Here is a 14,370-nt window from a genome sequence, read left to right as displayed (position 1 = left end):
AAAATCCCCAGTGTTAAATTAACACTCCTCAGTGTTTATATGTGTCCACACTACAGGGTGTTAAAAATTAACACTGAAGCAGTGTTGAAGTTAATGAGATAATTAAGTTAACACTGAAGCAGTGTTGAAGTTAATGCAATAATTAAGTGATTAATTAAGTGATGATTGGTCATTAGTGGTGACACCTGATGATAACAAGCAGACTCACTGAAGGAAAGAGAAACAAGAACAGAAAAAAGAGAAACACAAGAACTACTGACTTCGAGCCATTATTGCACTTATTATTTTACCAGTTTGACTTTATTTCTGTCATACATCTACACATGTTCTTATTTAGATTTGACAGAAGTTTAGATGGTAATGTTTTATGGAATGTTTCGTTTCATGTCACCGGTATGGTGGTCAGTGGTTGCTTTAGTTGGGCTCTTGACCCTTTACTATTTAACATTAGTATTTCTCTGGCTGCTCCAACTCTGTGCTTATAGAGCATATGTGTTGTGGCAAAATAAACTATGATTTGGGCTGTGTTTCCTGAAAACATTGCAAGCCTAATTTGATCGTACAGACCATTTGTTGCAGTTGGTCTGCAATCAAGTTAAGTTTAAGATGCTTTTGGTAATTCAGCCCTGGTTAAGTTTCAATGATGAAATTACTAGTGACCTGATTCAATGATGTCACCCAGCATTATAAACTGATTATCCACATGTTTTTATTAATTTTTCACTACAGTAGTTACTTCCAGCAATGTTTTAAAGATCTGAAGGATTTAAAATCACACACTGATATCAAGAATCTACATATGAATCTCAACAATGGTGACAATCAAACAAATGCTTAATGTTGCAGTGCATGATGGGAGCCACCAATCAGAACACCTCAATGGCTCACATTATGCATTGCAGCATGAATAAATTATGCAGCTGAATTGTCCTGTAATTTTCATTGTTTTTTTCTGTTGGCTTTTATTTTGCTATTGTTTTGTTCTGACTTTAGTATCTTGTTTTGTGATGTTCAGAGTTGATCTGTTTGTCACTAGTTTGTTTATTGTCACCATTGTTGAGATTCATATGCTGATTCTTGATGTCTGTGCGTTTAAACTAGGGCTGGGTATCGATTCAGATGTTACAATTCGATTCGATTTCGATTCGCAAGCTCTAATTCGATTCGATTTCGATTCTCGATTCGATTTTCGATTTCGATTCTCGATTCGATTTTTCCAATTTCGATTCTAAAATGATTTCGATTCGACTCACTCAATGAATATTAAATACAAATCCTATATTTATTAAAAAAAGAAAAGAAAAAAAGTGAACAAGTTTTCAACTGTTTAATTAATAAAAAGAAATTAAGAGCTACAAACCTGTATATTAAACTTTTTATTTTAGGTACATTTGGGTACATTAAAACAGAACCCAACTCTATATTTCAAATGCATACAATTAATAGACAGGATTTTGATGCAAGATGAAAAATTGATGCTGAAAATTGGACAAGTCAGAACAGTCGCATGTCTTGATCAAACAGGTTAACAATCCTCACATAAACCCACATATAAAAACGTTGCATATAATATAATATGTGCCCTTCCTGTCTAACAGCTAGGCCATACAGAAATTGAATAAAATTATCAAACAGTCTGTGTTGCATTAATTATAAATTATATATTGACTAATCAAAGTTACAAAAGTTCTTTATTCAAGAGCAGTGAGTGTTTTTCTCTGTTCTCTTTGTTCTTTGATTAACTTAAATGACAGATATAATTAGTGGCTACAGTGTACTGTCACTTTAAGACCAGCCGCTGTTGACAGAGACGCGGAACTCACACGCGGACTCATTCTCTCACGAGGCACAACTCTTCACGTTCGTCATAAGACTGCTCTTATGTTATAAAGATACTCGACAAAAATACATTTTGGCATAATTGTGTGTGTTCTTCGTTCAAGCGCGAAAGATAATTCTATTCTGTGCTGTCTTGTGCGCACGCACGATATCATCGCAAGTTTTTCTGTCACAGTCACGACAGCATTTTGGCAGCATTTTGGTCATATACCCTAATTGCGTATAGGCTTGTCATCTAGCGATTGCGATATGATTAAACGTGCAGCACTAATTGAGGTTATTTTATGATTTAGATAAAACTACCATAAAATCTCACAGCATTAGCTATAAAATTGAGTTTGCAAGCCTATGAACAGTGGAGGAAAACGAATACATAAAGATGGAAAAAAATCGATTCTTGGCGTTTGAGAATCGATCTTGAATCGACCACATTTTAAAAAACGATTAATCGAAAAATCGATTTTTTTGCCCAGCCCTAGTTTAAACACAATAACTTCTTTGCTCAAAGTATTTTCAAAATTTTTCATATTGCTGTTGGATCTCAAACTGTAGAATCTCAGAGCTACAATCACCAATACTAAAACGAGACATCAAGCATATAGTCAAAGATTTAGAGTCTGAATGACATCAGTGAATCAGGTCACTACATGATAATGTTTTTATCATCACAACATATTGTGAGCAGGTCATGTTTTCTCTTGCAGTAACAAATGTGCTTTATAAACACAGAGTTGTAGCAACCAGAGAAAAATTAATATTAAAAAATGAAAAGAGTCAAGAGCCCAACTAAAGCAAACACTGACCACCAAAATGGTAACTTGAAAAGAAAAATTCCATAAAATATTACCGTCTAAACTTCTGTTGACTCTCAATAACTTTTGTCGATGTATGACAGAAATAAAGTCAAACTGGTAATAATAAGTGCAACAATGTGTAATGACTCGAAATCAGTAGTTCTTGTGTTTCTCTTTTTTCTGTTATTGTTTTTTCTCTTTCCTTCAGTGAGTCTGCTTATTAACATCAGGTGTCACCACTAATAGCCAATCATCACTTAATTAATCACTTAATTATTGCATTAACTTCAACACTGCTTCAGTGTTAACTTAATTATCTCATTAACTTCAACACTGCTTCAGTGTTAATTTTTAACACCCTGTAGTGTGGACACATATAAACACTGAGGAGTGTTAATTTAACACTGGGGATTTTGCTGTGTACCATTTTATATATGTATATAAACTTAAGCTGTGTAAAAGGCAGCAGGTTTAATTCATTTAATTAACAAAATATGTTTCCTCGTAATAGAGAGATGGAGAGGAAAAAATCTGTTCCACTCAGAGACAAGATGCGGAGACACAGCAAGGAAGAACCTCCTGATATGAGTATTATGCTGTTGGGCTCGACTGGATCAGGAAAGAGCGCTTCAGGAAACACCATCATAGGAATTAGAAAACCATTTAAAGAAGATTTTTCTCCTGAGTCTGTGACCAGATTCTGTCAATCAGCAGAAACAGAGCTGGATGGACAAACAATCACAGTGATCGACACTGTAGGACTCTCTGATACATCAGTGAAGATCACAGACGCTCAGACTCAAATAGAGAAGATGCTTACTCGTCATAGTGTTGATGTGTTTCTGCTGGTGATCAAACTGGGTGAGACTTTCACAGAGAACAGTAAAGTTGTGAAATGGATCCAGAATAATTTTGGATCAAAGTTCTCAAAACACACAATAGTGCTCTTTACTCACGGAGATCTGTTACATGAGCCAATAGAGAGATATCTGGGAGAATGTGAAACACTGCGTTCAGTAGTTGATCAGTGTTCAGGAGGTTTTCATGTTTTTAACAACAAAGATGAAGATCGATCTCAGGTCACTGAGCTTCTGAAAAAGATTGAGTCACTGAGGATGAAGAATGCAAACAAGAGATACACAGAACAGGACTATAAGAAGACTCAGAATTATCTTCTACTCAAGAAATGTGCAGCAGGAGGAGCAGCAGCAGCATTTCTAGCAGCAGGAGGAGCAGTGGCAGCATTTCTAGCAGCAGGAGGAGCATCTATGGGAACATTTACTGGAAAAGCAGCATTATTAGGAGCAGCAGCAAAAGCAGGATCAGGACTAACAGCAACTGCATTAACTGTTGGGAAAGCAGCAATAATAGGAGCAGGAGGTGCAGCTCTGGCAGCAGCAGCAGTAGCAGTGGGTGCTGGAGTCTATTTATTGGCAAGTAATAGCTCTGAGGGAAAATATAAAAGTAATTAAAAGACCATACAAGTATCATTATAAGATGTAAAAAACACGAGTAAAACAGACTCATTTTAAATAAACACATTTACTTCCATATTGAACACAGTCAATGCTTCAAAAGAAATAACTCAAATAACAGAATAAAAATGTTCAAATACATTTTTATATTGTATTATACTATTCTGAAGTAATGGTGTAATGTAAATTATTTTGTTATCATCATTTTCAAGATTTTAGTGTTTTCTATCAACTTACTATGTGTGTGTGGCTCTCCTGTTGTCCTTTATTAATTATTAAATGCTTACTTTAACTTGTGGTTAATTTTCTTAGGGTTCATGTCATGTTTGAAAGTTATGTTCCTTGTTGTGTCTAATATAGCATATAATCATGCAAAAAGTTTCTCTTCCGCTATCTCTCTTTGTTGAGTTATGACCGTCAACACTGAGACGGCGTTTTTGTCCCGTGAAAACTGAGCTTTTTGAAAAAGATGATGCATGTTTAGTCATGTGACGCATATCGAACCGATAGATTTCTATGTTTATATCGGTATTGTGTCTGTTATGTGCTATTCACTTTCACACTGTTGATAAAGATGTTATACACTCTTCATATCTCAGTCCTGAAAACATGAAATTTACTCGCAATTGCTGTCCTGTATGGGATCAAATATCCCGTCTAAAGTATTGCGGTCACGGATCAAAATATAATAAGCGTGAATAAAAAAAAAAAATACAAGCATGAATACAATTTTTAAACACATTAAAAAGGATTTTTTACAAAACTTAAAGGATTAGTTCACTTTCAAATAAAATGTCCTGATAATTGACTCACCCCCATGTCATCCAAGATGTCCATGCCTTTCTTTAGTGGAAAAGAAATGAAGGTTTTTGAGGAAAACATTCCAGGATTTTTCTCCATATAGTGACTTTAATGGGGTCCAACGGGTTGAAGGTCCAAATGTGAGTTCCAGTGCAGCTTCACATATCAGTCTCGACACAATCCCAGTCAAGAAATAAGGGTCTTATCTAGTGAAAAAATAAGCCATTTTCTAAAATAAACTAAAAATTATATACTTTTTAACCACAAATGCCCGTCTTGTACACAGTAAATTCCCCAGTGTTACATTAACACTGCTCAGAGCACATATGGTCCCACTCTACATGGTGTTAAAGTAACACTGAAGCAGTGTTAAAGTTAATGAGACAATTAAGTGATTAATTAAGTGATGATTGAGCATTATTGAAGACACCTGATGATAACAAGCAGAATCACTGAAGGAGAAAATCTCAAATTGTAAGCCACCGTTATGGTGATGGGTGTTTGCTTTAGTTGGGCTCTTGACCCTTACTGTATATTATTAACTTTAGACTTTTGTTTGTCTGCTGTTATTAATTTATAACAGTCAGATGAACAAAGAAAAAGTGTGATCTGATAGTGTTGGTTATGTTTTGACATAATAATGCTGTGATCCGAAAATGAAACTTATTGAGATAGTTTGGTGTAACTTGTTAGCAGCAGCTTTTTGATTCTACAGTATATGATTATCAGCATTTTTCTTATAATCCAATATATTTAATAAACATTGTTCTGATCAATACACTTTCAAATGTATTAATTTAGAAACACAGACATCAATAATCAGCCTGTGAATCCCAACAATGGTGACAATAATAAAGCATGTTGCAGTGGCTGCCACCAATCACAACTCATTAATGGCTCCCATCATGCATTGCGGTATGAATAAATTATGATCTGAATTGTCTATGTAATTTACTTTTCCCAATTGTCACCATTGTTGAGATGCATAGACTGAATCTTTATGTCTGTGTGTGCCTAAAAGAACTATAAAAAAAAAAAAACTTTTAAGAAATCCTTTATATTATATCTAAAATTCTGGATATTTATGCTGAATCACAGTTGTGCTGTAACCAACAACATAAATCATAAACATAAAGTTAAAATGATTATTGTCATAACATAACCAACACCATCAGATAACTTTTTTCTTCGTTCATCTGGCAGTTGTAAGTCAGATACAGCAATCAAACAAAAAATTAAAGTTAATAATTTAAGGGTCAAGAGCCCAACTAAAGCAAACACCCATCACCATAACGGTGGCTTACAATTTGTGATTTTCTCCATCAGTGATTCTGCTTGTTATCATCAGGTGTCTTCAATAATGCTCAATCATCACTCAATTGATCACTTAATTGTCTCATTAACTTTAACACTGCTTCAGTGTTACTTTAACACCATGTAGAGTGGGACCATATGTGCTCTGAGCAGTGTTAATTTAACACTGGGGAATTTACTGTGTACCATCTCTGAGATGCGCCACGCATTATGGCATCACGTTGGAAAGGTCACATCTGCTTTTCTGTACATAGTTTTACTTTATTAGTATTATAATACTGAGTTTGGTCTTTTGCATAGCACAGAAAACCATGTGCAGACGTTGCTATCTCTGTGCTGTTAACTTTCAGAACCTGCTGCTTTTTAATGTATGTGCTAGTGATTCTGTGCTCTTAGTTTGAGGATTTTTATTTTTTATTTTAAGGTTGTAAAACTGACACCTGTTTCCTTTTGTTGTCCTTTTATTTTTAAAATTGTGTTTTTCACATTATTTGCCTTTTGTTATAAAAAAATGAAAAATAATACTGTTAATCACAAAGTTAAATAAATGTTTTAATATTTATGTATTTTTTATGTTCCTTTTTCATTTATTTATAGAAATTTGTCATACAGTCACACAGAAACTCCCAGTGTTAAATGAACAGTAGCACTGTTTGCTAGTTACAGACAGGACTGACACTGGTTATAATCAGGCTATCAGCTTGTGAATGTGAGGCACAATTGAACATGGACAAACACAGAACATAATAATACTCAGCGTTTCACACCAAATAAACAAACCTATTTTTAATAGCTAGATTAATCTGTTAATCACTAAAAAAAAATCTGATTTGGTTTGCAAATGTACATCGTTGAACTTACAAGGCACGTGACAGTTTTACACATTTATACACAGTGAATGTCACATAGTTTGCTATGGGAGGAAATGATTCTAATAAGGAATAACCTAGTTGATAAAATGTCATCGTTTACTCCCTCATGTTGTTCAAAACCTGAATGACTTTATTTTTTCTTCTGAGAAACAATAGGCATTTTCTGAATGTTCAATCTGCTTTTATATAATGTAATTTAACACAGGGAAATCTTCTTAAACTGTGACATAAGATGAGACTGGATTCAGGGTGGTTTGAGGTATACACTGTAAAACATTGTTAAATTGTTAAAATTGCACAGGCTCTACTCTTCAACACAATGGTGACCCGCAACACTCAGACAACAGAAACACTTTATATCCCAACAGAACATTAAACACTAACTAACAGATCTCCACTATATCATTATGTGCAAAAGGTTTTTCCACATAATCAGTGTTTCTCAGGATAATTGTAATTTACAATAATAACTAATTCTAATAACAAGAACAATTGGTTTAATCACCAAGACTTGTTTTAATTTTCTAATCTTAAAGTTTTATTGGTGAATTAAAGATGTTACAGTAATACAGGCTACAGTTGGCACATCAGAAAATATACTTAACTAATGCATAACCGAAATAAAATCTGTAGAGGAGCATTTCCTGAGCTGAGATATTGAGGTTTCTTTAAACACCTGTATAATCATAAATTGTTGTGTGCAATGATACAATGTAGCCAAGTTAAACCAAGTAAAATTAAAATTAAAAACTGGTATTTTGCAATACCAATATATTGAGTAATCACTCTATAATTAGAAATATAAGAAGAAACAACTGAGGTGAGGTAATTTGATGGGTTTTTCATGTAGTTATGTACACATGAGGGCACTACACAAACAAACGTCTGTTTTCCACATTTAGAAAGTGTTATAGCCTGTCCCATAGTTATTGTTCCTAACTTTCCAGCTAACAGACTTTTGTTATAAGAACGCTCTCCAAATATTCAGTGTTGGTTCTTGGAACGTGAAAAATGTCCAGTTTTCTTGACGTTAGAGGAACGTGTTTTAAAAGGTATAATGTTCCTCAGACGTTCTTTCAACTTAATTTTGATTTCTAACATTCCAAGAACATAAAAAGTTGTAGTTTGTGTTCTTATTACTCTCTCGAAAGATGATTGAAAGAATGTTTCAGGAACGTCACACTAACCTTTAAATAACATTCTAGTAACATTCAGGAAACTGGACATTTTTATGTTCTTGGAATGTTAGAAATCAACGTTCCTATAAAGTTGAATTTTAAATCAAAATTAAGTTGAAAGAACTTTTGAGGAACATTATACCTTTTAAAACACGTTCCTCTAACGTCAAGAAAACTGGACATTTTTCACGTTCCCAGAACCAACACTGAATATTTGGAGAACATTCTTATAACAAAAGTCTGTTAGCTGGGAGCACCGATGAGTTTACAACCATAACACTCAGCCATAACAAAAGAAAACAATTAATATTGTGAACGGTATTTCTCACAACTCGACCAGAACAATGATAGTATGCATTTGTAAATTTTATACATGTAAAAGATGATATTAAATGAATACACATTCAAGTGATGCTTCTTCACCATTGCTTTATCGTGAATGAAGCGTATCGCCAGAACTCCCTCTTCAAATGAATGCATAACCAATCACACATGCATAACCAATCACAACACGCTCAAAGGGGGTCTCGCCCAGGGTGTAATTCAATGTAGAACCGCCACTGGGAATGACACACTCACACATGGATTCTTTCAACTCTGATTTATCCTTTTAGATAGAAAAAAAAAATAGTAGCCTACAAAATACGTTGGCTGAAGAAAAACTACTGCACACATTCATAAAAAACTAGACAAATAGAAATTACACATTCCCTCAACTCTTAATACAAACAATTGTCAGTTTAAGACATAGACACAATGACCACAATAACTAGTTCCCGCTCGTGTGACGCACGTGTAGCCTAAACTCAATACATTTGATTACAATCTCAAAAACTGTGTTAAAGTGTTAAATGCATTATCTATTTGTTCAAATACATGTACGAAAGAAATTGTGACGAAAAGATTCACTTAAAACATTAAAATCACAATGAATCTGTTATTGAGCTGATCAATGCCAGAAACCGAACAGCAGCGACACTAGAATCTACAGCAAGATAATAGGGACAAAATACACTGTCTGCAGTACCATCAATAGCCACAGGAGGGGAGCCCTCGAACACCAATGATTATAACAAAATTACTTATTTTAAGGAATTCACACATCAAAACTTGTTTTAGTTAAAAACCCCTTCCTCATCACCCCCAATTGTGGCAAGTGCTGCATACATGACATACCCAAAATAAAAAGGTTACTGCTCATAAGTAATTCTGAATAGAAACATAACACACATACATTTAGAAAGCCAACCCTTGAGAGTTTATAGTTCAAGACTCAAAATTAACCAGACTGTTATTAATATTGAGATATATAAGCTCAAACATATTTTGAACTACAATAATCCGGGCAGTGATCCCTGACAGGTAAGGGGTTAAATGCTCTTTTGTCTAACAAAATGCTCTGTTGGTTATTTAGCACACCACATATATACTCCAGCACTAACTGCTGTTGCTGCTGCCAGAGCTGCTCCTCCTGCTGCTCCCATTATTGTTGCTTTCCCAACAGTTAATGCAGCTGTTCCCACTGTAGCTGCTAGTCCTGCTCCTGCTTTTGCTCCTGCCACTGCTTCAGTTGCTCCCACTGTTGCTCCCACTGCTGCTCCTGCTACTGTTCCTATTACTATTGCTGCTCCTGCTGCTCCTGCTGCCACTGCTGCTGCTAATAATGATGCTGCAGCATCATGTTGCTTGAGTAGAAGAGTCTTCTTATCCTGCTCAGTGTATCTGCTGTCTCCATTCTTCTCTCTCAGAGTACTTATCTTAAGTTCATTGGAAATACGTTACTCTGCCTACATTTTTGCAAAACCTGAAATACGTACCTCCAGGTACGTTTCCCTGCACTTTTCGGGGGAAACTTCCACTAGTGGCGCTAAGTGGTATACATATTTCTCCGTTCCAGATGCATGTTTATTAAAGGTTATAAAAGCAAAAAGCGATATCTGTAAATTGTGTTCAGACTTCTCAGTAAACACTCATTTTAAATTAGGAATTATTTCCACGCTTTTAAGGTGCCAATAATTCCTAATTTATAATAAAATTAGTGTATACTGAGAAGTCTGAACACAATTTACGGATATTTTCGCTTTTATCTCCTTTAAAGGGATAGTTCAGGATTTTAGACATGAATCTCTACAGCTTCCCCATAAGCAGTGTGGTGCATTGACCATGACTTACCCCCGACAGCGTCCTGTGAGCCGAGCTCCGGTCCAGTTTTGGTCAAGATGAAATTAGTCCGGCAAGTTTGCTGGGGTCACGTCAATAACGTTTTTTTCTTCTCAAATCAATATGTGTTCAAAAGAGTGATATATTTGCAGCACAAAACCGCTGTCTATGGAGAGGTCAGACCTCGTAATGGCTTGGCACTATTTTCTTCCCCGTCATATCACTGCGCGCTGCCGCTACCTACAGCCAGCTGGGAGCCGCGCACGTGTCACTTTGTTTACAGCTCGTAAAGAGAACGATAACATGTCTGACTACAGCAGCGACGATGACAACATTGACTTCGACACACAGCCAAAAGGATATCTTTACGAACCTGAATACACAGATGACGAGTTACGCCAGATGGAGTTAGAAAGGACAGAAAGAGAGAGGATGGACAGAGAAGTTGAACAAGTTGAAGCTGGAGCCACAGCTGCTGCAGTGAGACATCGAGTGGCCGACAAATGGTGGTGTCGCTCTTGGTGAGTAGCTATGTTAGCTCGTTCGTGTAGCTGTTCTGAGCACGTAAACACTGCTGTAAACACTGCCGAACAACTGAAAAAGTGGTGTGCGCTTGCGCAGCTCGCAGCTGGCTGTAGGTAGCGGCAGCGCGCAGTGATATGACAGGGGAGAAAATAGTGCCAAGCCATTACGAGGTCTGACCTCTCCATAGACAACGTTTTAGTGACGCAAATATATCACTCTTTTGAACACATATTGATTTGAGAAGAAAAAAGCTTTATTGCCGTGACCCCAGCAATCTTGCCGGACTAATTTCATCTTGACCAAAACTGGACCGGAGCTCGGCTCACAGGACGCTGTCGGGGGTAAGTCATGGTCAATGCACCACACTGCTTATGGGGAAGCTATAGAGATTCATGTCTAAAATCCTGAACTATCCCTTTAATAAACGCATCTGGAACGGAGAAAAGTTTATACCACTTAGCGCCTCTAGTGGACGTTTTACCCGAAAAGTGCAAGGAAACGTACCTGGAGGTACATATTTCAGGTTTTGCAAAAATGTAGGCATGAGTAACGTATTTCCAATGAGCCTGGGTTGCGAAAAACAATATGTAATGAAAGTATGAGATCGGACTGACTAGCAGTGCAAAGGTGATCGGTGTAATGTTCTTTTCTTAGAGTTTTGAAAATCTTCAGCTTGTGAAAACAAAGCAAACTGAGGTAAGTGTTTGCAGAAGAGCTGTGTTTCGAAAGAACAACCAGTACCCCTCATTCAATGACTGTAACTGGTAGGAGAAACAAACAAGAGAAGTATAATCATAATGGCATCAACGTATGAAGGTCAGTCAACTTAATATGATACTCACACTACAAATATGCAGAGTGACAGTTTTACATCATGATCTGAGATTTACTTTATTGTGTATCCTTACCAAACAATGGATTTAGTTTTGTTAGTTTTTTTTTGCATTTTTATAAGTTCAAAGTTACTTGACAGTTAGCTAATTTGTTGTGACAATAATTATTATATTATATTAGTAATTCAATAAGGTTAGTAGGTAGCTGGATGTAATCTTTTTGAGGAATCCTACTTCCTACATGCATGTCAGAGCCATGTTGATGGTGAGTGGCGGGTTAGAAAACAAGTTGCATGTACATAATATTATTGGCTCCACATTATTCTTATTATTCTCCATAATTAGTGTGTGTGAATGCACTAAAATATGTGGCAGTGCTACTACCCAGCTAACAGGGAACATTCTCATTACTTTGGCTAACGTTCTGTCAAGGTTCTCTCAAAGTTATGAACAAACGTTCTTCTAGTAACGTTAATAGAGTGTTTGTTCAAAGTTCAATGTTGGCAGAAACACTGCTCACCATCATGTTGACTACACACGAAACATTCAATAAAGCAGCAACATCTAAACCTCTGTTAACTCTCAATAAAAGCTTCTGACAGAAATAAAACTTTAATCAATTAAAAAATCTCATTAACTGCTGTAGCTTCAGGGTAACTTTAAACACTTTGTAGATTGGACCCATTTAGACATTAAGTAACACTGATGATTTTGCTGTGTATCACGAACATCATACTAACCTTTAAATGACGTTCTATTGACATTAAGAAAACTGGACATGTTCTTGGAATGTTAAAAATCAACATTGGAATGTTGAGTTGTTAAGAAAAATGAAGTTGAATGTATGTTTCAGGATACTAACTTTAAAAAAAATCCACTTTCATTAAGAAAACTCGACATTTTAGCGTTCCCATAACCAAAACAGAATGTTTGAAAAATGTTCTTAGAACAACAAATTGTTAGCTGGGTAGCTTGGTTAGTTAGTTGCAGAATCCCATAAGTGATCTCTAACACAAGTAGAGTTTAAAAGCACTGGAAAAATGAACAATCTGCTCAAACCGTGAGATACAGAGCCCAACATGTTGGCAGGGTGTGCTATGTACAACCACACAAAAGTATCTCAACATGTTCGAACAAGTGGCTCTGGTAGATTTTTTTGGGGGGTTTTTTTTTTTTTTTTTGTTGTTGTTGTTGTAGTTTTCAGTGCTAAGTTTAATTTTTAAAACACTTTCCTAAAAGGTAGGATAACATTCTCTAAAAATATTCTAAAAATGTTTAGTGATAATATTGTTAAAACATTATCCCACAACATTCTTATAAAGTTTTAGCAGGAAGTTTATCAGTGGGCACTACATTTTTTACTAACCAGATTGACTTTATTTCGGTCATACGTCTACAGAAGTTCTTACTGAGAATTAACACAGGTTTAGATATTGATGTTTTAAATGTTTCGTTTGAAGTTAGATGATGATGTTGTTGCCATAATTGTCTTATGAACACTCAGTTACAACAGCCTGTGTCACGGTTTGAGGTAATGGTTAAAGTGAGGACTCAAGGATGAAGAGGAATATGGGCTTTATTAATATAAAAGTAAAACAAAACACAAAAACGGCGACTCAAAACGGGGCTTGGAGAAAAAATTACACTGCCTACGTAGCTTCTCTGACTAAAAAAAATCGAAACAACGCTATGTTTAGGCAGGGCAGTGTTTATTTTAATTTCAGATTATGCACTGCATGGGTGCGAAATGTTAAAGAAAAAATACACTGCAACAATCGTTTTCACAAGCAGCAATGATCCATCGGACTATTAAATTAACCAAAATGGATGAGACAAACACTCCATCATGTGACCACATAAACAGCAACAGGCTACTTGTGGGACTTAAATAAAATTACAAATGTACCTGCTTCGTCACCATGACAATCTCTCGTCATCATCTTCATCTCCTTCCCCGCGTGGGTCGTCATCATCCCGCTAACAACAGGTGCAAATTTAGCAGCATTAATGGTAGGCGTACTGCTGTGTCCACCGTGGTCTCCACATTCTTGATCGGGATCTTGTTTGGGATCTTCACTGTAAAAATTAATACGCTATATCTAATCAATAAAATTGTGGCAACAGATTACAAGCAATATTATTAATTAAATGTAACAAATTAGAATTGAGTAATAATTAATGAAATGAATTCCTTAAAAGTTAACCATTTTCAAGAATATAGACAAACTAATCTCCTCATTTATATGGGCAGGAAAAACTCCTAGAGTTTCCAAAATTTTGCTCCAAAAAAGTCGGCTAAGTGGAGGGCTTTCCCTGCCTAACTTTATGTATTATTACTGGGCGGCGAATATTCAGAAATTAGTGTTTTGGGTACAGACCCCCTCTTTACCATGGTGCCACTTAGAAGCCAAATATTGTATTTTAACATCTCTCCCTGCTATGGTATTCTCTTCTCTCCCTATGCCCCTTTCACATTACACGAAAAACCCAATAGTATGCTCTTCTCTCAAAATATTCTTTCAATTTCGGCGTCATTTTAAATTTACCTCGGCATCAACCATGGCCCCTATACGAAATAA

General features: G+C 35.8%; 1 protein-coding gene and 1 long non-coding RNA gene across 3 annotated transcripts in view; one reads left to right on the top strand and one right to left on the bottom strand.

The window, feature by feature from the left end:
• LOC309493773 overlaps positions 1 to 6,789 on the top strand; it is a 38,489-nt gene extending 31,700 nt beyond the window's left edge. For both annotated transcript variants that reach the window (XM_082163013.1, XM_082163014.1), the window contains exons 2-3: positions 3,145 to 5,187; positions 6,420 to 6,789. In XM_082163013.1, coding sequence (XP_082019139.1) covers positions 3,145 to 4,105 — 961 coding nt within the window. In that variant the 3' untranslated portion in view covers positions 4,106 to 5,187; positions 6,420 to 6,789. The remainder of the gene's footprint in view (positions 1 to 3,144; positions 5,188 to 6,419) is intronic.
• The window catches only part of LOC309493934, a 189,043-nt gene continuing 179,725 nt past the window's right edge, over positions 5,053 to 14,370 (bottom strand). The window contains exons 2-3 of the long non-coding RNA XR_014204110.1: positions 6,403 to 7,361; positions 5,053 to 5,184 (exon numbers count right to left, since the gene is read on the bottom strand). This is a non-coding gene — a long non-coding RNA (uncharacterized lncRNA). The remainder of the gene's footprint in view (positions 5,185 to 6,402; positions 7,362 to 14,370) is intronic.

Source organism: Leuciscus leuciscus (assembly GCF_965113295.1).
Source record: "Leuciscus leuciscus genome assembly, chromosome: 3".
Classification (NCBI taxonomy): Eukaryota; Metazoa; Chordata; class Actinopteri; order Cypriniformes; family Leuciscidae; genus Leuciscus; species Leuciscus leuciscus.
This window is presented reverse-complemented; position numbering and strand designations above follow the sequence as displayed.